The 21621-nt window shown below is 37.8% G+C and overlaps 1 protein-coding gene and 1 pseudogene across 2 annotated transcripts; both read right to left on the bottom strand.

Annotated features, from left to right (window-relative positions):
• Nucleotides 1–2255: 2255 nt before the first annotated feature.
• Nucleotides 2256–10439, bottom strand: LOC120104019 (annotated as a pseudogene).
• Nucleotides 10440–12804: 2365 nt separating this feature from the next.
• Nucleotides 12805–20957, bottom strand: LOC103698606 (U-box domain-containing protein 33-like). Of its 2 annotated transcripts, none has more exons than XM_008780636.4 (9): nucleotides 20510–20957; nucleotides 19697–19818; nucleotides 19276–19397; nucleotides 18663–18767; nucleotides 16359–16812; nucleotides 15843–15983; nucleotides 15033–15563; nucleotides 14088–14855; nucleotides 12805–13325 (listed from the first exon to the last, which is right to left on the bottom strand). In XM_008780636.4, the coding sequence occupies exons 1-9, from the start codon at nucleotides 20757–20759 to the stop codon at nucleotides 13146–13148; spliced, it is 2673 nt and encodes an 890-aa protein (XP_008778858.2). In that variant the 5' UTR covers nucleotides 20760–20957; the 3' UTR covers nucleotides 12805–13145. The 2 variants fall into 2 exon arrangements, with proteins under 2 accessions (XP_008778858.2, XP_008778865.2); XM_008780643.4 differs by having other exon boundaries at nucleotides 12807–13325; nucleotides 19697–19792; nucleotides 20510–20580.
• Between the last annotated feature and the right edge of the window lie 664 nt (nucleotides 20958–21621).

The raw sequence follows: 21621 nt of genomic DNA on the forward strand, positions 1-21621 counted from the left end.
TACCCCAATGTCTGGACAGCTCATTGCTAACACTACCCTGTAGAGATTCAAGGGAAGCCAAGACTAGCATTATACCACCAGAGAAAATCCATAGGCTGGCTAGTGAGTCTTCACATATGTAGAGCCCTCTAACATCAGAAAAAGAACATGATCCGCAATCTCAACCTCCACCTCACAAAAAGGGCAGGTTGGAGGGATGTTCATCCCCCGGTCTCTCAACACCCCGTGGTGGGGAGGTGATTGCCAATTTCTTAGGCTCGTGGTCGGATAGTGGGACATGCAAAACAGTGAGTCTTGCTATATATCATCGAATCTTCACCACTCTAATTACCATCCAATGCGGCGATCAATGGCTGGTCCAACATAATTTTGCAAATTAATGATTTCCATGTAGGCATATGAAAGGAGACATATTGGGTAGATGATCTTTCGATGATTAGGTTGAAATCCTATAATATTCGTAGGTTAGGCCAATATAATTAGCAAAATCATAGGATTATAGGCTAGATTTGGCCTTTATTCATAAATACCCAAAAATAGCTTCGGAGTGAGCTGATCCGAATCCCATAATCTGAGCTAGATCTATATTTATAATACCTAGTTTTTTTTTCTCTTCCTATAAGATTCAGGTGACTCACTCTAAAATTATTCCTAAGTATCTATAAATATAGATCTAGGACAATCTATAATCCTATAATTTTAGTAATTATACTGGCTCAACCTACGAATTCTATAGACTTTTCAGCTCAACCATGCCACATAAGCCCTAGAATATTTTGTGATCGGTTGCAGAGGCTGGCCGAATGCATGCGGGAGCTTCAACATAGAGCCTTCAGAAAGATTAGAATGGATTGGACCAGAACAAATGGACTCAAAATACCATATTCGAGTATCATTTGGACGAATGGGCGTGCATTTTGGTGGCTGTAGATGTCCTTATCATTTCTCTGAACTGGATCACAGTTGTGCAAACGGTTATCACAAATGATACTCCATGATCCAATGTAATTGTCTGAAATTGGTTGCATCCGAATTTAAGAACTATCTATAAGATGGAGTTTGGATCCTGCTACTTTTTATCTGGTTCCTTGTGTGTCGGGTTTGAGTTTCTTGGAAAATTTAATCGCCCATGACAATTTCGTGTATTGGCAAGAAATGTTTATATACGCCCAAGTATTATACAAACTGGAGTTGCAACCTGACTACGAGGATTTGAACGCAAATCCTGTGAATAGAGAAGTTATGATGAATAATTTAAATTTAGAATATTATGTTGTTGCTTGCGTCTTATTACACCCAACAAGTCTGAAGATCAAATAATTCATATACGGAACTAGAGGTGTCAACTATTTGGGTTAGTAAAACCGGCCATCAAGCCAATCTTAAGTTATTAAAAAAGAAATCCATGTATGCAAGCATGCGAATATATGGGCGTGCCTCTGATAGAACAGCATGTATTCAGTAAACTACAGGGGATAAGCTGTCCTCCAGCAACCTCTAGTTCTCATAATCCTAATGGAGAGGTTAAATTTTCTTCATGTAATAATGTGATGCTATATCTTCAACAAACTCTGAGCATGTAATAAATTGAATTAACAAGTGAAATCACAAACCTAAACACGATCATCAATTTTCTGATATATAGAAATTAATCCAAGTCATATAAATGCAATAAATATTAATGATTGCATAGACAAATGCAGATTTAAGAAATTGATAGCGGTATCACTAAAGCTTCTCTTTCTCAAACGTGATGCTGAACACGAACTTGGAATCAAATTTCAGTAGTTCGCAAGTATTAGTTCAGGCCTCCACTGCGAAAAATACCATAGCCAGATTGGATGCAGCTTCTTTTCACCATAAAAATATAAGGGTCCTCCTGAGAGGGAGTGGAAGATTCAGGGATTTTAAATGGTGAGTTCAGATTATCCATAGCCTCCATTCTGGAAAATGACGATAGAGGTCCTTGTAAATGAAGATTGACATGCTAATTTGGCCTCAAGACAGCTTCCATGCAAATCCTCACAAAGTTCTGTGCTTCGTCTGGTATTATACATCCATACCTCATATCCAAATTTGTATAGCTGCAGAAACCAGTAAAGCTTGAAAAATGAACCCAAGACTGACCTTGTGACAAGGTCTAAGATTCTTTCAAGTCATGATAGCAGGAAAATCTCAAAAAAAAAAAGGAAGAAAGAAAAAAGCACCACAAACCAGAAAAAAAGGTATACACATAATTTCCAGGCCATGAGAGATGATAGAATTTCTGATAAAATAAGAGACAAAAGGGAGAAATGCATAAAAAGCAATAGCAATGACACCAGAAAACAAATTATTACAGATAAAATTTAAGGAGACTGCTTGCGAGGTCTAAGCAGGAAAAAAAGGAGAAATCAAATAAATTCTACCAAAAAAGGGCAGTTTTATGGTCACAGAAGACCTCTCAATAAAACTGGAACCTCTGCTGGAAACTCAAAAGCATTGAATCTACTCTCCTAAAGCATTATTCCTCTGCTTGGAACATACTGCAACTTGCAGTTCCTTTCTGGCTTTGGTCTGAATTTGGGCTTGGAAGCACCAAATGCCAGCTTGGTTGAGGCCCGTCGTGTTCTCTGCACGACAAGAATGCTCCATCCAATGGAATTGGTAGACTGCATTGGTGCCTCCGTGCAACTACCCTTGGGGTTTCTGAAATTATCCAATGCTTCAGTTTTAGGGGGTAGAACTAGCTGGACATGATCAGATGCAATGGCCTCCCTCCACCCTGCACAACATGAAAGTTCTGTCAGATTCGTATTTCACAGTTAGAGTATTAAGCTTTGAATGACATCATAACAGCTTGCAACTTCCTTTTTGGCCATCCAATCAACCGCGAACAACCTAGTCACCCACACAGGTTACACCATCCTTGTAGCACCTATTAATATCTCTATCAGTCTGAACCATATGATGTTTCAGCCACCTGATGAAACAGACGAGAGCTGAAAACCAATTGAACATGGTATCTGCAGTCATAAGAGTGCAAGTTAATGATTCCGACCGCTTCACTCACCAAGTTGGCATGATAATCCAATTAAACTGAGATATTCATGTTAGAGCTCTCATCAGGTGACCAACAGACCAAAGGGTTCAGATTGATAAGCCGTTACTGGTAGCGGCAATAGAACACCTAGGGGAAGAGTTACCACATACTTAAGAAAGGGAAACATCAATGAGAGAGATCCTTACTCTGAGCAAGGAAAGCCTCCGCATCTTTGACTGAGAATAGTAAAGGTCCTGACAAGTTTGCACTTCTGTGCAGTGCCAACAAATCCTTGCACCTCTCAGAACCAGCACCATCCATTCCACCAGAAGCAAGACAGCTCTGATCAGGTGAAATCTGGCTAGCAGTTCCAGTAGCGCGTCTGTCCATTTTGTTCTCTCTCTTATCACTTCTTATGATGGCATAATCACAGTTATCTTGACGAGCCACTGGTTTCCACAGCCCTGTTCCGGAGCAGTTGACATCGTTCATACCGGAATCAGGCTTAACCAACTTCTCTTGATAATGACTACAGCAGGGGGAGCTCGAGTCCTGGCAACAATCATTTGATTGTCCAAGTGTGACACTGATAGAACCTATCAAAACTTCAGAGTTATCAATGATAACTGGCTGATCTCTATGTTCTCTGTCTACTCTGTCAGACGAACCCGCTTCTTCACTATCAGGTTTGAATTTCCGTGTCCAAATTTTATTCCAATTGGCTGATGTAGCAGCCTTTGGATCCTTGTGAGTGCCATGTTTCATCGAAATGGAAGACTTTGCCACTGGAACCTGACCTGAGTAGAAACCACTCCGAAAATTTCTAGAAGGTTTTGATAGTAGATAGCAGGTCACAGTTGGCTGTCTTCTGCAATTCTCCATTTGCTTTAGGTGATCCATATTTTGATCAGCATCCTCAGTGTGCACGTGCAATCTGAAGTTTGAATCTGCAACGGGATCTGGTGATCCAGTGGGCTCTAAAGATTGTGGGTCTTGATCAATTGATGCCTCTTGAGCGTACAAGTCAGATTCGGATGGAGCCCTTGGACTTGGTGTTCCTGTGGAACCGGATGTATACTCCATGGTACCAGGTGAATGAACCCTATTGTCCGCATCAGTAAAAGTCCTTTGCCTTTTGCTCTTTCTGCCTAAGTTTCTTCGTCCTTTTCCTTTCCAGGAGACCAGCTTGTCTTCAATGACAGAGATCAAATTAAATACGATTTTGTATTAAACTCAGGGATTTGAAAAAAAAAAATCTAGGCCTATGTTCTTATATGCAAACCCACCCATCCTGCCCCCGCCCCCCAGAAAAAAGGAAAAGGGAAAAAAAACAAAAATTAAGATAATCTAGGTTCAATTGAAAGTACGACATAATAAGTCGAGATGCAACTCAGACGAAAATAGATGCCATAACAGATAGACACTGAACTAATCATTACTGAAAAATGTTAGAATCAACCTGAGGAGTCAGCATCATACTCGAACTCAACTTCACCAACCATCAACTGTTATCCCATCTAATCTGGATTTGTTCAAGCATCTAAAGGGAGGAAGAACACTAATATACATGAAATAAAGCTTAAGAAAACAAGAGGCACAATTTCACTCAAATCATAAAATAATCAAGGAACAAATTTTAGATAAGTAATTAAATATGATTTGGATATCATTAGAAGTATTTTGCATACAGAAACACCAATACTGAGATCATGTTCAAGCCAAACATTACATAAAATCATAAGTGATCTGGATCAGCTTTTCTTAAACTGCTACCAGCCGGTCAGAAATTTTGCTTGTATTACCTGAACTCTAGAAGTCAACGTCTTTACAGATAACCCAAGCCAAACTTGTTAAATCAAAAGTAAATTTAGTTTTCAAATATCAACCAACCATAAAATTCAAGGCTGGTTGATATTGAAGCTTGACTATCAAGGATATGTCAGAAGTATCAAAAGGAGGAGAGCATGTCTAGCATATGTGGAAAACTAATAATATAGAACATCAACCAAAATCATGTCAGTAACATCTCTGCTGTGTCTTCGAATTCGTCCATCATTAGTTGGAACAGCGCATATCAAATGAAAGAAGGTTTTATGATTAACAGAACCATTGAAATGCTGAGCATAAAGAACCAGGCATCAAGTGCAGAACAAGAAATGCAAGAAACCAGTCTCACAGGTTATTGGTTTAACAGTTTGTATGAGGTGCCATATGAAGGAGAGGGGTGCTTCGAGCCTCCAAACAGGATAGAACAGGTAGAATCCCCTTTTATTTGTAACATGAGCTAAAAAAATAATAAACAAAAGAAAGACATGCCTTTTTGAAAGGTCACCATTGCATGGTGAATTATAAAAAACAAGCTTGAAAGTTCTTGGAGAACTATTATTCTCCCCCATTGTCGGATCTCAAAATCTTCAAATTTATACAGAAACAACAGCTTAAAAAAGGCATCAACATGTTAGTGCATCCATTATAAATGTTCATTCTGATGAGAAACCAAAACAAAGTATGTTAGTCCAGAAAATGCAAGTAACTAATGTTCCCTTTATTGTTGAATTGATAGTTAATATAAATCAACTCTTCTGGTGTTTGTTAGACCATAAGAGTACCTTTTCCGAGCAGCTTCCTCTTCCTCCACAAGCAACTTCTGGCACCTCAAAGCTTCAGCATCCTTGTCAGCGAGCCATGCTTTGACCTATACATAAATTGTCATGGTGACATATCTTATCAACAACCAGATGATTTAGATCCAACATGCAACTAAGGAGAATTTTAACCATACCAGTTTCTGTTCAAGCAGAAAACTAGTGCATGCAACTAGATTTTTCATCTCCAGGGCAATCTTCCCAGCTTCTCCATTTAAGACAAACTTTGCAATGACATAGCTGTGCCAGCACACAAAAAGGTTTTTTCACTTGCATCATCAAGCACCTCAAATAGTTCCTTTGATGACATAAGGAACCTGGAAGGCTTAGATTGGACAACATCCTGCATTATAAAACAAAATTTTCATGATTCCTGTACTATATACATCAGGAAAGATTTAAAGTACCACAGTTATACATAAATGCCCCCTTACCAAAAGAGCGGCACCAGCCTTGACATACTTTTGTGGTAGATATGAAAACCCTGGCTTTCGAATCCATGATGACAACGCTCTTATGATTGCAGAACCAGCAACTTCCTGAAAAGGTGCTGCTTATAGTATCCACTTCCCAGACAGCAAATGCAATATAGTACTGTTTCTTTTTCCATTGTTTCACGTGTTTAGATTGACAGGATACTGAAATCAGTCAAAAGGTGGTACTTCCATGACAGTGCAACCCAACATTCAATAATTATGGGCTTTCAAAATCCCTTTGTTTCGCATGCTATTGAGCCTATGAAACCCATAACTTGGAAAGGTTAAAAAAATGTGGTTAACTTGGGAACTATATTTATAGATAATAAGGGTTTCACCAACACTTTTAGGAAAGCAGTAAAACTGCTCAACCAAAGAAATAAGGACCGGGGAACATTATGGCCTTGGCAAGATCAAAACTCATTTTATTCCTTTATCATTTTCTTTTACGGCACAATTACTACTACCACCAAAATGCCTTCAACCAATATAGACCTGGCACATATGTAGAAATTTCCAAGTTTAGATGCAAGATGTTTCTAGCATGTGTAATCTTGTTCCTTCCTACTTTAGCAGCAACAAATATCAAGAAAATAGTCTTAATTGATACAGTAGGATTTTCACTTCTACAAACACATAACTAGAAGAGATAACATACAAGGAGAAATTCAAAAGGCAACGTCTCTTGGAGATAACCATGAATACGTTAAAAGTCATTAACTAAAATGTGATTAAATCCACTTTTTGAAGACAAATGTAGACAGGATTCTATTCATCGATGAAAACGCGCTTTAAAACTCAATTTATTCTAGGAAAATAACAGCTGAAATATTAAAAAGAATAGCATCGACAACTAGCATCGATATTAAAGATTGCACAATTAAATGACTGGATCCAAAAGTTATAGAAGAATAGCATTTCAATTAATCCATCACCTCTATAGCCACATCTGTGAGGGACATGATTTCTTTTGCCTCATCCAAACATAGCTGAAATATTAAAAAAGGAAAACAAAAGTTAAGCTATTGTCTGATAAAAAGAAAAAATATATAACAGCTGCAAATGAGATGGGTTGAATCCAGTTTAGGAATGGCCCAAGCCTTGACCAACTTAGATCTTCGCAAGCAAATTCAACTGATGCCTAAATCCTGTCTAATAGGTCTATTATTTTTAAGCTTAGCTGATGTGTTGATTTTGCTGGGCTCAATACCAGTTTCAACCAAATACATCATTCATTACTTGTATTTTAGGCAAAGCATTACCTTGTCCCAAAATGCAGCCAAGAATTCCCGATTACTAGAAGAGTCCTACAAATTGTCAGCCAAGCATCAGCAATTTATGAAGAGCAGAACAACGTGTAACAGAAAAGGAGGAGAATTAAACAAAGTGTGATCTCAGAATAATGAATCATCAAATAATCAGGATTTAACAAATTTTCTATTAAAGAAAAGCCAATGCCCATCAGCTGTTCTAAACCATCTTAAACTCAAAACTGCATCTTTTTATCCAAGTAGTTAGAAACTCCAACAGAAAATGTATAAGTGAAATGTAGCTCTTTGCTGAAGGGGGAAAAAACAGCAAAGATAAAAAAGGAAAAGGAAACTCGCACAACAAATTAGGTAATCAGGACCACCACACACCTGCCAGGTTGTTTTGCCAGTTTCTTTAAACGAAAAAGCTCTAAGGTTAGATTTACATTTAGACAACCTAATACTCCTTAAAATGTGCACATTGTAATTTATTTCAAAAATTAGTGGAAAAAAAACCCATAAAACAAGCTGAATGAATTGTAAGTCAGCATTGTAAAATAATCATGAGTTCCATCTGATACACTGGTTAGGAAATATTAGATGCACGGAGTGATGATTGTATGGAATATTTAATAATACATCCGCTTTTCCTAAAAAGCAATTAAACATACCATCTCCTCATCAGAAAAAGCATACAATAAAGAATAAATCTACAAAAATAATACTTGTTAGCCCGTCAAACATGAAGAAAAGAAGGAATATAAAAAGACCTTGTCATTGTTCAGAGACCGGCGATGCACACGCACATGCCGTCGATAGTTTATTGACGAACAAAATTCTCGAGGGCACTTGTCACATTTAAGCAATTGCACCTTAGATGGTGACACCAAGGGCCATCTGGGGAGATCTGCCAAAAGATACAAGTTTGTTTATGAACCCAAACACCCCTTTTGTTTCAGCAACAATCAAAAACCTATCACTAGTTACGACCCAAACTACCTGCTTTTGACACTAGAAATATATTTTTCAGGCTCACCATTTGCCTTTGCAGCAGCCTGAGCAAAGGCAACAACAGCTTCAGGAAGTTTGAGTGTTTGCAATTGTTCAGATGTGCTCTTTTTCTCCTTTGAAGGGGCTCCAGCATCCTTTCGAGGGTGAACAAATTCCTTAACCCCGTTGATTTCAGAGCTCAAACAATTGCAAAGTTCAAGAGAGTGCTCCCTTCCTCCAACGCCATTGTCTGCCTTTGAACATTTAGAAACTTTGCTGCTTCCCTGCTGGTCCAGTGCGTGGAGCAGTTGTATCCATTGAACAGGGTTATCACCCACTCCAGAGAATGAAAGGAATGGCTCTTTTCCTATTGCCTGCTTGATGAAATTGTCAAGGGGATCTTGTCCAACCTTCTCTGGCTTCACAGTCTTCTGCTCGGGCATCATTGCATCAGGGCAGCTACAAGCTCTTACCTTAGCGACTGACATCTAAAATCTCTCAAATTTATGCTCCAACCCTGATTTTTTAAAAAGAAAATCATAGTAAAACTATTTAAGGAGATTTTTTCTGTGCCAAGCATTAAAGAAGTTTTGATACTCATATGCTAAGCCATTTGTCATGTTAAATGCAACATGATAAACCAGTTTAGGGCATGTAAGTTATTTTCCATCACTAATAAAAGAAAATCCATGCAGAGTGTCCTTACTTATCAACAATTTTCTTATCTGAATGTGAAAGTACAATCGATTTCTAATGGTGCCAATATTCTTAAACAAGAAAAGGTGACAAGTTGGAGAGAAGGAGAAGGATCATCTAGTGAAACTTTCCTTAAAAAAAAAAAAAAACATTTAGCAAGGGAAGCAAGTATCAGCACCAAATAACAAAAAAAAAAAAAAAACACTTTTGTAAGGGTCTAAATAGCAAGCAAAGAAAAGGAAAGTCTCCAATAAACAAATCCAGATGCGTCTATAAAAAAAATAAATGGCAACTAGATCAGTACCAGTATAAATAATCAGTGACGAGAAACCAAAGGATGATAATGACAGAAAATACCTTTTTAGTCTGTTTTCAGTACAAAGTTTCCTAAGAATTAAGATCGAGGCAAGTTAATAATCTCAACAAAATCAATATCTAGGTCCCGGGAGATCTTTCTTGATCCATTCACATCTCGTAATTTAGATCTATGACCATGAAGCTAATCAAATCCCTCAAACTTCTTTTGAGCGAAGGCTATTCAAATCCCTCAAACTTCTTTTGAGCGAAGGCTAATCAAATCCCTCAAACTTCTTTTGAGCGAAAGGATTGGACAAAGTCCAATACGTTTAAATCCCTCAAAGGTTATAGAGAGGAAATATAAGCTCTATTTTTTTATGATGGAAAAGAGGAAACATGAGCTAACATCAAGAGCCCGTCCAAACAAAGATTTTTCCATAGGAGATAAGAAATCATGACATAAAAGCCCTAACCCGCATGAAAATGAATGAATTTAAGATCAAAGAACACAACAACCATCAAGAAGTAAACTTTTTCACGTCCTACAACTGACTGACCGCTCTTGATTCAACTCCAATGCCGATTTCTCGAGAAAAAACCCACAACAAATAAAATTCCAATAAATACGAAAGCCGGAGAAATTCGAAAACAAATCAAAAACTAAAGGGCGGAGACTTACTGACCGCAGCCAAAACCGAACCAAATATGAGCGGAGAGGATCGAGAACGGCCCGGCGAGCAAGAGAATTCCTAGCGATATCCCACTCTCGGGATCTGGGATCGCCGCACGTGGGATCTATCGCGAGCGGAGGCCGGCGCGCCGAACTCCGCCGGCGACGGTACGGATTAAAGAGATCGTCCGCAGAAGACGAGACGTGCCGAAGGGGATCGCGACGACCGAGACGAATAGTCGAGGAGGGAAGACGGGAGGCAGCGGAAACCCTAGAAGCGTAGGAACCGAGAGAAACGTCGAAGGAGACGAATGAGAAAGCGGAAGCTGAAGCTTGCATACAACGGAGGCGAAAAGTTGCAGGACGAGGAGAAATAGAAGCTTCCACATACCGGGGACCGGGAAAAAAACTTATTGATTCACTTAATATTAATACAAATTTTAATGATAGCATCAGAGAAGATTAGTTATTTGACTAGATAACTCCATATATTATATTTATATATATTAAAGAAATTTTCATTTCGGACATTTTGTCTTTTATTTGGACAAAAATCCAATTCCTTTATTCCAAATTAAAAGACAATTCTCTTTTCACTTTTTTTTTTTCCTTTTTTTTTCCAACTTGGGTAAACCCAAGTTTCTCATTCCATAAACTTTTGGGATTCTTTTTCTCCCATTGGTCTTCCTTTTTTTTTTCTTTTATCTGCACAATTCCATCCTTGAATCCAAACAAATAGACTACTGTACAACTTTGTGGATATCCAAAGTCCAGACTTGCCATCATGCTGAGCTAGAGATACCATGTTTGCCCTGGTGAATTTCCACTACCTACTCGTCTAATTTCTCATCTATATTCAATAGCTGTCCTCCTGTTCATGTTTTATGCCTAGGATGAAAGTTTTTACCATGAAAGCACTCACTCACAAGGGACTAACAGTGTTCGATAAATTGTTGATATACATTCCCAAGGATAGCATTTCCATTTCTCCTATGTATTTATTCTTCATCTTGATCAGATGAATGCAATCTAGCCATCTTGTCTTCAGGATAATTTTGAGTTCTGACGGTTTGCATATTCAAAGATCCGACAGTATACAAGAAATAGTGATGTTTGTTTCTACACCAACCTGAAATCTAAGATTTCGAGTGGAAGATCCAAACTTGGTCACTCAAATGATGCTGTGTATCCCTGAGATTCAATTGATTCCGTCACCAAAGCTGATGGTGATCCTTGGCTTGCTTTGAGCTCTGCATTCATCTCACTATGCTGGGTAGGAGTTTCGCTGCAGCATGCATGCTTTGGTGTTGGTTTACCGTATGAATGAGAGGGTATCAAAATTTGAAGTTTAACATCATAACAAGGTTTTAATTAATAGTGTTAAAACCATAATAGTAACACCATGTATATATAATAACCAAGGAAAAAATAGCGATCGATTTTTTTTAGAATTACAATGGATTTTTACAATGTAAATTACGGCTGCCATTTTCAGTTGTACCTTGCATTAAATAAAATCATATTTTCATATTTTAAATGTTTTCATCAAATTTTCTTCCAAAAAGGAGTGTATCATCCTAAAAGTAATATTTCTATTCAATGAAAAGTAAACGAAAAAAATAATGATGTTTTTTTCTTGTCCACTGTCCATTATTCTCCATTATAATATCATGATAGCCAAGATGATAGGTGATATTTTTATATAAAAACTTAAATTATTATTTTCTAAGGTAAATAATGAAGGCTATAACTGTTATAAACTTATAATTACCAACTAGCTGAGATAAAATTAATTGGCTCAATAATACGAAAATGTGTAAAAGCTTTATTTACCTCTTTCATTCTACTGCATTTTTGCATATAGTACCACCTCTTTTTTTGACAGTATCTACTAATTTAGAACTTAACTTGAAAACCACATTTAGATCTGAATCTACGTCGAGGTATTGATAGTGATTCTCAAATATCGTAGGACAAAATGTGATATGATGAGATAGAATGCAATAGAAACAAAGATAGAGAATAGGTTGCCTACTCCTAATGGTTTATATGAGCCCTTTAATTCAATTTGTCATTCTTTAATTAAGCATTAATTAAATCTCTCCAAATAGGATTCAAACCTATGACTTGTCAACCAACAATCAACTAACTTTGAGCTACTGAGAAACAACCGAAGATTCAACCTCGTAAAGTTTAACTCTCGTTCTCAACCTAGGAGCAATATGAGTCCGAAACTTCCTCCGTAGCTCCCAAAAACTATTCTTTACAATTAAGACCTTGATCGGATGCCAGAAGGTTTTATTGATCTGATTAGATCTTCTAGCTTCCAGCGGGACATGACTATTGAATTTGCAAAAGAAAAAGGGTGTTAGAAGGTGATTGGGGCAGTTGGAGGAGTATCAAATGCTTGAAGGACATGGATACGTTACTAACTTCGGCAATCCAATCACTTTTTGCTACAGTTTCAGTGGTGTGTTTTCAGATAAGTATGCTTCGTTAGAAGATCATATCAAACAGACAAGATCTTCCAACATCCAAACAAACCCTAAATATTCGTAAACACCTCTAATGCTTCATCGAGGAGCAATGATGACCAGGAAGAATTGCATCAAAGAATTCTCTGTTAGAATTTCTCACGGTCCTCATATAACCCATACCTCTTGCTATGAATTCTCCACAGGCCATGGAGAAATACCTGCCAATTTGGAAGCAAACGTCATTATGTTGAAGGAATGCAAAATATCACAAATAATAGACATATTTTCAGAGAAGAGAATCTATTGCAGTTTATATGGAAGCGTACAAGGAAAAAAAAAAGAACTATTTTTTCTCACAAAAAAGAAAGAACTATTTTATGAACCTGAAACGCGAAATAAACTCATCCCATATCTTTTCAATATATAGACAACAACATGCAACCCTCTCTACTTTCACTAAAAAATGTTTTCGACAAACAGATGGGGAAAAAAAAGATGCTTGTGAGCACCAATTATATCACCAAAAAACATGACCGAAGAGCTTAGGACCTCTCTGATGTGGAGTGGGGTGCGAACAAGTATGGTTGGTTATGCAACCAAAGTAAGTGAAATGGAAATCATTTCACTGCTGCAACCATTGTTGAATCACAGAACGAAGGGCACGATTGGGAACAAGTCCGCGGTGAGGAAGCTTGAGGTTGGTCATGGGTGATGTCTCATGACCGCTATCAAGCCAACCTTTTATTGCCTCAGCCTCATATGAGAAGCCATCTGCTGCAACGTGTGGATCCTTCAAGATCTCCTGCAACATCATTCAAGAATATGAACAAGAAGTTTTGCTAAAGAGAAAGCCAGTAAGGAGAAAATAAGTTATACACAAATGTGTCGGATGCCCACGACTGTGAATAAATAAGATTAGGGTAGATGAACTGGGACCTTTGGGAAGTTGCATAATTGATACATGCCATTGAGTCTCAATGGAAAATTTTATAAAAAAAGCATAAGGCCTATGATTTTTATATGGCTAGCAATATAAACAAATGATGGACATGACAATACACAAACAATAAGGTGGACGTATGTTAAAACATGAAAGATGGAGCTAAGAATGAATATAACAGGGTGTTGGAGGGCTGAGAATGAAGTGGCAGAGAATCACTTGATATGGTATTGGCCTGTACCATGAAGTTGGAACAAGTCCTCGTTCTTATACTCAATTCATAACCTTCATGAAATCTGAGGTGACTTTCCCCACCGTTTCCTCCGAAAGATGATTGAAACAAGTCCAGGCAAGTAAAGGGGCTCCAGATTATTGTTAATTGTTGGGACAACAAGGACCTAACGTAATATATTCGGAGGCCATTAGAAGGATTTCAAAGAACTTGCAATAAGAATAGCTGGAGCCCTTCCAACAATTAGAGAAAAGGAGGATATAGAAAGCCAACACCATCTATTTGGACTATTCTTGTGGGTTAGTATGCATAAGAAATCAAGTAGTTCAAAACTGAAAGACTGGATTGTGAAGAACTAAAATCATGCACAGTAAATACCAAATAATTCTAACCTGAGATATTGGGCAGATAAAGAAGGATGGGATGCAGTTATTGTCCTCTAAAGCTGACCTCAGCGATAAACAAGACAGCCCCTTGGAAGAGACAGCCTTCATCATGGGCTCAAGCACCTTCCAAGCCTCCCCTGTGAGATCCGGACGTCTCTTTCTTTTAGCCTCACAGCATTTCAAACCTAGATGAGCCAACTGCTTGGCCTGCGCATAAGGCCAGCCCCCTGCAGAAGCATCGAGTATCTCATCCAAGCATCCTTTTCCCAATGCCTCCCGCACCTTATTGATAACACCCAATGCTGGTCTTCCTGTCAAAAGGCGTAGGATTATGACGCCAAAGGAATACACATCAGAGTGTGGTGTGAGCTCGCCAGAGGTAAGAAATTCGGGGTCCATGTAGGCAAAGGTGCCCTTAGGATGGGTGTGGCAGTAGAGGGTGGTGCTGGTGTTGGACTGGACAAGGAAGCGGCAGATGCCAAAATCACCAAGCTTGCTAGTGAAGTTTGCATCAAGGAGAATGTTGGCTGGCTTGAGATCACCATGGACCACACCGCGGGGTTTGTTGGAGTGGAGGAAGATCAGCGCAGAGCAGATCTCTGCAGTAATGCGGGTACGAATCTGCCAAGAGAGAGCCGGGGTGTTGTCTCTGCAAATCAGGCGGTCTTCCAAGCTTCCATTTGGAAGAAACTCATAAATGAGAGCCCCGGCTTCTGGGCATGCTCCTATGAGGGTGACAAGATTTGGATGCCTCACTCTACCCAGAACAGCCACCTGCAATGGTATCCAAAGAAGAAAAATTTCAGATCAATGTCAAAGCACATGGTTTTTAGAATCAAAAATATCTATAATCCGTCACCATCGTGTTAATAGCCAAATTCACATCAAGATAATCTCAAATGAAAGGTAAATAAAATAACCTTCTGAGATTTGATCTGTTATAGATTTTACCTCTTGATGAAATTCTGACTGTCCTTGCATGCTTTGAGGATTCAACATCTTTATAGCCACTGTTGTGTGGCGAAGGAAACCCTTATATACACTTCCATATCCGCCTTCTCCAATCTTTAACGAATCATCAAAGTCAAGAGTTGCTTGTTTCAATTCCGCGTAAGAGAACTCTGAGAAGTTTGTTGTTCCATGAGTGCTACTAGTCATCTCTGCTTTCGTTTGATGCTGCGTTTCAACTTCTCTAACTGTATTATCTCGCTCACTCCGCAACTTTTCATGTTCTAGTCGGAGTAAATTGAGGAGATCATGGGTTTCTGATAGTTTTTCTTCAAAATTCTTGACAGTGCAATCAGAATCAGTAATTTGGATTTCCAATGCCACTCTCTTCTCACAAGCCTTTTTGAGTTCTTCAAAGATATCATCTCGTTGTTTTTTGAGCTTCTCCAATTCCATCCTTTCTCTGGCCAATGTTTCCTCAATTTTTTTCCTCTCTTTCATCTCTTTGGTGTATAAATTCTCTGCTGCTTTGACCTGAAGAAGCGAGCTGGTAATGATAAGATGCAGGAATGAAGTGAAAAGATTGTTTTCCTGATATTTTTCTCCTTAATCTCAACTTAGATGACTGCAATATTTAATTAGATGAAAATTTGGCCAATGACATTGTAGTCCAATTCTAATGCATGGTTGTCATTTTTCCGGGAAATCGGAACTCCACATTTATCTAATGATCAGGGTAGGCATGATTGAATAAGGAAGACAAGTAACGAAATCATAAAGTCAAAACTACAAAAATTTACAATAGGATCTTACTCTTCGGGTAGCCTCAAATAAATCTCTTTCAGCTTTCTGACGCTTCCAATACTCTTCATAAGCTTCACATTTCAAATTCTCTGCTTCCATGAGGGCAAGCTGCAGTTTTTCATATGCTTCGTCATGTGTCCCAACATCATCCTGCAGATGACCATGAAGTTCATTGTATCTAAGTTTTCTTTTATCCCTTAAACATGAAAACAAGATAGGAATGTCATCTTGATTCATAGCTTACTAGGGCACTAGTGAGAAATTACATTTTCATCATGATTGTAATTAATCCCTAACAGCTATATGTGACTCATTTAACAATGCGATCCTGACACAGATTTGATCGTTTGAATTTTGGTGGACTTTTTTTTCTTTCTCTCAAAATATTGGACTGTTAGGGTAACTGTGATCCTGCATACTGAAGACTATAAAGAACTTTGACTAACAATTCTAAAATTAATAACAATGTTGTCTTCCTCATCATTGAATACCAGAGCATTTTTTTAACTGATAAAATGTACCCACCAAACCATGATGTAAAGATGAAAACTGAAGATCCTCAGACTCATAAACTGATGGTAAACTCAAAGATCCCTCTTCTCTCCCCTCGTCCTTAAGAGCTGGTGTCAATCCCACACTGCTGAGCCCTTCTTCACTCACAGAACACAATGAACGGTCTGAACACTGTAAGCTCCTTGTGATCCCCTCCCAGGGATCAGTAACACTCGGCTTACTGCTACCTGGACTAGTGAGGCCCTCATGAGGTAAAGCTGTGGACATTGCCCCTCCATGTGAATTGAAATCGACAGATCTTGATCTATGCCTGAAATCTTCGTGCCTAGGGTTGGCAAGCAAGTTCCATAACTCGGACTGCCCTTGAGGTAAGGATTCCGATCTCAGTTGTTCAGATTGGCTGGACATGGAACTTGAGCTGGCTGTTGGTGACTGCACCATTCCAGATCCATCTTGATCAGCATCCCTGTTGAAAATAAGAACCCAAAGCATACAGAAATGAGAGATAAGCAAGCATCTAAAAGCTTATCAAAGATCACAGTTACATGAGTAAAGTACGACCAAATCTAGTACTATCCATGCTGGCTCACTGTACAAAAGACACCAGATGCAGAATAGCACAATATTATGTAGGAGGACCATCCGATGCCTAGGATCCAAAAGAACAAGCACCAAACACAGAAGCAAACTTGCAAGAAGATATTATATGCAGAGAGAAATAAATTTCAAGAGAGAACTAAAAATTTTATTAATAATAACAAAACTCACAGCTAGAAGCCGAGTCAATTCTGTCCCATAAGAGGATGCCCAACCTCTCTCCATGATGCGACACTCCAATAGCAGAGCACAACCATATTATTCTATCTTGATGAGACTTCACAAGAATGCTATGATACTTGGTGCTCGCCACAACTGTCTCTTCCCAAGATACAAGGGATGAGGCACTAGATATGGTCCTTTGGCAAGTCCTTCCCGTACAAGAGCTATACTCCTCAAACTCAAAAAAGAACTCTTGGTATGAGGTGTTCTAATTTAATGAAATTTTAACTTCCTAACCATTGACTTAGGAACAATCAAGTAAAGCACCAATAATGCCACGCCCTCACTCGTGGACCAAAGTGGAATTCCTATACTAAAGACCAGCACCCATTGCTCTAGCAAGAGCAATCCCGAACAGCTCCTAATATTAATAGGACTCATCTAATACAAACTAGAACTCAAACAATAAATAAATAATAATCTATTTATAAAAATCCTCCTAGATGGTTATGGTGGTTTTGGCCTATCGGGATGACTGAAGCACTAGAAGCTTCACTTTTTTTTCTTCTAAGAATAGGAACCAGTCCCAACTGTTATTACAAATGCCCGGGGTGTCTTACTTAAGTCGAGATCTTGAAGAGATACCACCCAAGATTTGAACCCAGGACCTCCCATTTTTAAATGGAAGGGTATGACCGCTGAGGTAACACTCAGGTCATCACTACAAACTTCTGAATACAGTAGGATTTCTAGCTGAAAATAAATGAGTAGGTAAATATCCTACGTTTTGAAGAGACATAACTGAATGTTGCAGAATAAGCAAAATAGGCTTGGAATATAAATAACAAGTTTGCATCATATAATAAGGTAGGCAGTGGACATACGACAACAATTCCACAGCAGAAGTACCTACTTTTGAAGTCAGTGCACTAAATAACTCATCACTGACTTGCTATATTTTATACTTAAAGACTGTTAAACTCCTGGCAAAATATGGATTTCCACAAAATAATGCACATGATATTTCCACAAAATAATGCACATGATGAGGTTTATAATTGGCAATTAAGTTTGATCTCTCAATGACAAAAAATTTCCTTTGAGAGCCTCGCAGAGGTATCTGTGCTGGAAGAAAGAATATTGCAAAGTATACAAAAGAATTTACCCCTGAATGGACTAATTTCATCAGAATAAATCTGAAATACCAAAAAAAAATTAGTTATGGAATTCTAGGGTGTCTCTAATTCTCAGAAAAGAATCAATCAGCATCTAACTTCAGGGGTAAATTTATGAATATCATTAAAAGATATAGAGCAAATACTCAAAATAAGGATATACATTTAAGTGATATGTCCATTCAATGGGAAGTAGGATTACAGTAATGCAGGTAAAACAGTAATTTTGGGTCTTATTCACAAATTCAACCTACAAATGTCTCATGGAGAATAAACAAAATCAATGAACAAATAATGACTTCAGTAGCTGTATGTAAATCAAACGCAATGCATAACAATTTATTTTATGTATCTAGGTTGGATACGTAAAATAAAAGCATACCTCATGTAGATCAGGTTCCCTCTGCAAACAAACCAAATCTTGCATGATGGATCAGCCTGCTGCTGCACACTGAGCGCTGTCTTGGACCTCAGCTCCTTCATCTTCCTGTGTTCACAAGGCCTCGAATTAATTTTGGAAGCCAACAATAATAGTCACCTAACATTAAGAAAAAAGAAAGGCATTTTTTTATGTTTATTTATCCTCTGGTGATCAGCTGGGTGTTCATGGACAGCCTATCAAAGTCATAAAATATCTTATATGAACTGACATGAAAATTAGATTCATGCATGGAAAAAAGAAAAAAATCAGTTTGAACAAATTACGTAGTACAAGACATGCAAAAAATTCAATATTTAGTTTCCTCAAAAATTATAAAATAAACAACTGAATTTATGAAATTCAGCAAATAAGAGATGTAGCTGGGCTACAAATTTATGAAGAGTACAGATATTTTATGACTCTTCTCTTCCCCAAATTTTTACCTGAAAATGTAACACATACTATTATGCACTAAATTAACATGGTAGATAAGACAATTAGATCTTTGTAAGTACTGAAGAATCTGATATTTATGTTCACAATGAAATAACAAATGAGAGCATGCAATGCATACCTTGAATAATGTTTGTCTGCTGCTGCTCCCATGACCAGTTTGGTGATCCCATGCTGCGCTATGAGCTCCACCAGCCCTTTGCTAACATCATCTGTCTCAAACACCAGTTTCTCAGCTTGTACCTGTAGGACAAAAATTTTGTTTAAGGCATGACTTAAAACATCACTACTTTTTCTCCTCTCTCATTATTATTTTCTTTTTTTAATGAAATTCTCTCATTATTATTTTCAATCCTCAAACTTTTGGCTTAAGAGTGATTTTGCCTTTTATTTGTTAAGAACAGAAGCCTTGATAAAAAGAATATATCATTTGTTGCTCTTGCATTAAGTTGTTCAGAAGCTAGCAAACCCTGATGGCAGCAACATTCTACAGTGAGAAGGAAAACTGAGGGAAAGGGAATTCTGGGAAGTGGCAAATTCACCTTGAAACATGCACATATGTCCAGGTATTCATCTAAACTTTTGTTCATTTTCTCCCTCTCAAGCTGCCAATATGCTTCGACCTCACGTTCTTTTAGCTGGTTAACAGGGAACCAGGCTCCCACTGGAATCAAAATTGTAGCAAAAAAACGTAACGACAAAATAAAATACAGAGAAACATATGGAAGTCAAGTTCGTGAAAAATGGAAAAATAAATGCAAAAGATGCACGCGTGTTTCATATGAAATAATTTCTTTCTCAACTCTCTCAACTCTAAAGTTCACAAGGAATTAAGGAAACAAACATCTTTGACAACAACAAGGAAAATTATTGTTTATTTTAATATGTTTTGGGTAGGCCCAGTAACAAATTTCTAACTTATCTTCCAGAATTATCCTGGACGGTGACTTTTACCTTCATTTTTTCAGAATCTTAATTCCTCCACCTTCATTAAAAAGTCCAGGCCTCCATTAATCAGCACCATAACTTTTCAAGAAAATTAACGAAAAAAAAAGTTTTTTTTTTCTCCCTTCCCTGCCTAGCTCAACTCCGAATCATTACAGAACCACAAACTTAAACCAATTTTGGAACAAAGAAGGGAAAAACCCTAAGAAAAGGTTTCCTTTTTTGTATCAGCAATCAATAATTAAGTTCAACTGAATCGAGTGACAAGTGACGGTTCTCAGTTCCCACCAAATCAAATGGAAAATGAAAACGAAATCTAAGAGAACGAAGAAAAGAACAAAAAAGAAAAAACGAATTTTTCCCTTCTTTCCTAATCTCTGGAGTTGTTAGAAGACAAATGAGAAACTTACTCATTGGAATCTTTTGCGCTGGTCGATGGACATGGAGAATAACGATCTTCTTCTCCCAGGAGGTCTTCTCAAGAACCCAAAGAAGATTCGCCTTCCCTTCCTTCACCTCCTTCCCCAGTGCTACGTACACCTTCACATCTTCCGCCGCCTCCTCTGCCACCGCCGGCTCCTCCTCGATCTCCGTCAGCCCACTTCTCGCGCTCCCCGAGGACCGCACGCTCGCGGGGCTCCCATAGCCCCGCCTCTCCATCTGCGGCTCCTGCTGCCGGAGAAATCCCGACACCCACGAGCTCACCAACTCCTTCGCTTCCTTCGAGTAATCCAGTCCAAGGAGAAGCAGAAGGACCAAGAAGAATGAAGAGCTCTTCCGTTCCACTGCTACTCCCTTCTCAAAAACCGAGCTTACCTTCCCTAACTCTCCCACGTTCTTCCTTTTATAATCTCTCTTTCCCCGCTTTTGGAGTGTCTGAAAGGGGAATCTTGTCTCTCTTCACCTTTACTACTCTGGGGATCGTTGCGAGAAATTTCGGGGTACACCTAGAGTCAAATTATATTATTATAATCATATTATTATTTAATTATAACTTTAAAGTATAATAGACATATATTGTTATGCTTTATATTTATATTATAAAATTATTTAATATATTATTTCTATCTAACTTATTTTTCAAATCAGAATAAAATAATAATATATTATAAGCATAAATAAACATATTTTTATAGAATAAACTAATAGTCAATATATTGATAACTTATTATAATAGTTTATATAATTAATAATTATATTTTATGCAATATATTATGATATGATATGTCCGACCACTTTGAATTTTTATAACATACCAAACAAATTATTCATAAATATTTAAAATTATTTAATTATTAAAATATAGTATATCATAGTAATTTTAGTTCATCAGAAATCAGAATCAGATTATTGGTGGTTTAAGACCATCTTTATGATTTCATTTATATCACCAAACGTCATCTTAATCTATCATCTATCGTCAGCTCCACTGTCCCTTCCTTATTCTATCATACAACACTCATTAATGATGGACATTTAATAGGGTGCTGGTAGGAAGTAAGTTTCAACCAAGGTAGAGGTT

Source organism: Phoenix dactylifera, chromosome 18 (genome assembly GCF_009389715.1).
Source record: "Phoenix dactylifera cultivar Barhee BC4 chromosome 18, palm_55x_up_171113_PBpolish2nd_filt_p, whole genome shotgun sequence".
NCBI classification, from domain to species: domain Eukaryota; kingdom Viridiplantae; phylum Streptophyta; class Magnoliopsida; order Arecales; family Arecaceae; genus Phoenix; species Phoenix dactylifera.